The following is a 2,871-nucleotide window of genomic DNA, read 5'->3' as shown; positions in this document are numbered from 1 at the left end:
TCTCTCTCTCTCTCTCTCTCTCTCTCTCTCTCTCTCTCTCTCTCTCTACCCCAACCCGGTTATTACCCCTAATCGCTGCACCCCATTGCTGTTAGGAGCCTTGAGTTGGCGGGTGGGGGCCGCCGGGTGGGCTGCAGGCTGAGCCGGGCCGCGAGGGGGCGGTGCCCGCAGGCCCGCCGTGCCGGGAGCCGACGGCAGGGGGCGCTGGCGGCCGCTCCGGGCGGAGACAATCGCGCCGAGCGGGCGCCGCAGCCGGAGCGGGAGCCCAAGCCCGAGCCGCGCGGAGCGGTGCAGAGCTGGGGCTGAGCGGGGCCGGCCGAGCGGGGCCGGGCGGCAGCGATGGACCGCTAGGGCCCGGCCGAGCCCCGCGATGCCGCCGCCGAGTGGCCCCGGTGTCCTCGCGCGGCTGCTGCCGCTGCTGGGGCTGCTGCTCGGCGGCGCCTCCCGGGCTCCCGGCAAGTCTCCGCCGGAGCCCCCCAGCCCGCAGGGTGAGTCTCGGCCGCGAGGGTCGGCGATCGTGGGCCTGCGCCCCGTGATCGGCTGCCACCGCTGGCCCCTCTTCGTGGTGCTAGTGACTTGGGGTGCATTCTGCTCTAGGGATTGGGGGGGGAGGCGGCCTGAGATCGGTGCTTCTGGGGGAGAGATTGGGGGGACTGTTTGCTGCGGGGGTCTTGGGGAGACACAATGGGGAGGGCGAGGGTCTCCAGGCTCGGCGCTGCCGCCTCCTCCGACTTGTTTTTCTCCCTCCTGGTCCGCGAGGCGCTGCAGCCAGGGCTATTGTCTGCGGAAGACACCCGCCCAGGGGCGGGCTGGGGCGGGCGCCGGCTCCGCAGCCCCCCGCGGGTCCCTAGCTGCGACCCAGGCTGGGTGGGGGCGCAGGCATCGGCTGCCACCCTGGGCCGGACGGGGGCTGGGAGCTTAGAGCTGGGCTGTAAGGGGGGGAGGGGAGAGGGGGAGTGGGTGAGGCTGTGGGCGGGATTGACTGCTCGAACGGGGTTTTCACCCGGGAGCCTGACAGCTTCCAGCCAGCCCCCCGGGTTTAGATTTTGGGGCTCACCGAATAAACACTGATCAGCTCATGCTGGAGGGAGGGGCTGCAGTTGGAGGGGGGCCTGAGAAAAGGGGTAATTGTGATTCCCAGCCCAAGGCGCATGGCAGGGCTGTGGTCGCGGAGCGATGCTGAGCTGGCTGGCTAGCTGTGGGCAGTACCAGCTGAGAGGGCAGGTGTCTGGGTCCTCGTCCAACCCGTCTCTTGCTACTACTCTCCTCTACCAGCTTCCAGATCTCCCCGTCTTCATTTGGCTTACCAATCCCCCCCCCCCCCAACACACACACACAAGGACCCTGACCCTCCTAATGCCTTAACCTGGTCCAGATGGGTGTGTGAGGTGGGGGTAGGGGCAGCCCCTGCGGTCGGAGCTGGAGACCCTGACTCCACAGCTCACTCCTGGGTGCTCTGGGCCTCCAACCTCCCCATCCCTGCTCCTCTCCCACCTTTCAGGTTCCTGCGCCACCACGACGCTTCTGCTGTTTCTTCCCCTGCCTGTGACTCCATCCTGAAACAGTGCTCCTCGCTCCTTATACCGCCACCCCCACCCCCCACACCAGAAGCTAGCAGGAAAGGCGCGTGGGTGGGGTGGGGGGGGTGGTCTGGTTGAGGGAAGTAGGGTCCGGATGAAGGGAGGAGGTCGGATTTCCTCCTGGAATGAGGCAGGGCTACAGCGGGAGAGGCGTAGATACTGTATGGAGCGTCAGGCTTTGAGGGTGGAGAGGGATCTTCCTGTGCCTCAGTTTCCCCCCGATTCCCCAGAGAAGAGGCCCAAGCTTCTTAGGAAGCTCCTCCCTCAAAGCTCTGCACCCCAGGGGAGGGAGGGCCCAGGGAATTAGCTGGAATAGAGCCAGGATAGGGGGCTCTCTCTCCGGCAGCTGGCTGGGAGCCCGGGCTGTCGGGAGGAGGGGAAACAGTCTGCGAGGCACCTGCCCCACCTCCCAGCTTGGCACTGGTGCCCCTTCGGGCTTCACCTGCCCACCTCTGTTTTGCTACCCCAGGCCCCTCTTCTTCTGAGGCTTTGGCCCTTGAGCCCAAAGGCTTCCCTCAGACTCCCGGATTCCCCCTGTTCCCAGCTGCTCTCTCCAGCTGTTCCTAGCCTAGGAGAGGGCTGGGAGCAGTCAGGCCCTCTTTAGCCTCTCAAAATTCCTACTGGGGCAGGAGGCTGCCACTCCTTGAAGAACCAGAGTGGGAGTGGGCAGACTGGGTGTCCCGCCCTGAAGAGCTAGGCCCTGGCCTCGCCGGGAGAGGGAGGTGGGCTCCGGGAACAGCTGGATGGGATGCCAGGGGCAGGCGTGGCATTTTTGCGTTGGACGCCTGAGCTGAGACACCTGTCCCTTTTGAGCGTCAGGCTCCGTGAAAGCCCTTCTTGAGGCCCTGTGGCTGTCCACGCCCCCTCCCCTCGCCCCTCCCTCGCTCAGCTCCAGACTCCTTCCCTACTTGGGATTTTCCCCTCAGCACTCAGTGGATTTCCCCAGTTGCCTCCTGTGCGTCTGAACCCCTCTGTCTCCGACACTCCTTAGGAAGGCAGGGCGGGGCATGGTCTTGAGGGAGAAGCTGGTGCGGAGTGGAAAGGCTTAGATGGCAGAGGCAGACTTTGTGGGAGCCCGTGAGAGTACTTCAGGTCCCCATTACCCCATGCAAGCTCAAAGCAGCTCACCTTCAGGGCCAGCACGGTCAGGTTACCCTGGAGGTGGAGGTCATAGATAGCCAGGGAATCTGGAAGTTTCCTGCTTCCGGTCCCCTGTACGTGCGAGAGCGCGCGCGCGCGCGCGCACACACACACACACACACACACACACACACACACACACACACACACA

General features: G+C 65.5%; 1 protein-coding gene across 1 annotated transcript in view; it reads left to right on the top strand.

Annotated features, from left to right (window-relative positions):
- The first annotated feature begins 271 nt into the window (after nucleotides 1-271).
- The window catches only part of Fam171a2 (family with sequence similarity 171 member A2), a 9,892-nt gene continuing 7,292 nt past the window's right edge, over nucleotides 272-2,871 (top strand). Inside the window, exon 1 of the mRNA XM_055619648.1 lies at nucleotides 272-488. Coding sequence (XP_055475623.1) covers nucleotides 371-488 — 118 coding nt within the window. The 5' untranslated portion in view covers nucleotides 272-370. The remainder of the gene's footprint in view (nucleotides 489-2,871) is intronic.

This window comes from Psammomys obesus, unplaced genomic scaffold (assembly GCF_907164565.1).
Source record: "Psammomys obesus unplaced genomic scaffold, mPsaObe1.curated_primary_1811, whole genome shotgun sequence".
Taxonomy (NCBI): Eukaryota; Metazoa; Chordata; class Mammalia; order Rodentia; family Muridae; genus Psammomys; species Psammomys obesus.
The sequence above is the reverse complement of the archived record's forward strand: the minus strand, read 5'-3'. Positions and strand labels throughout refer to the sequence as shown.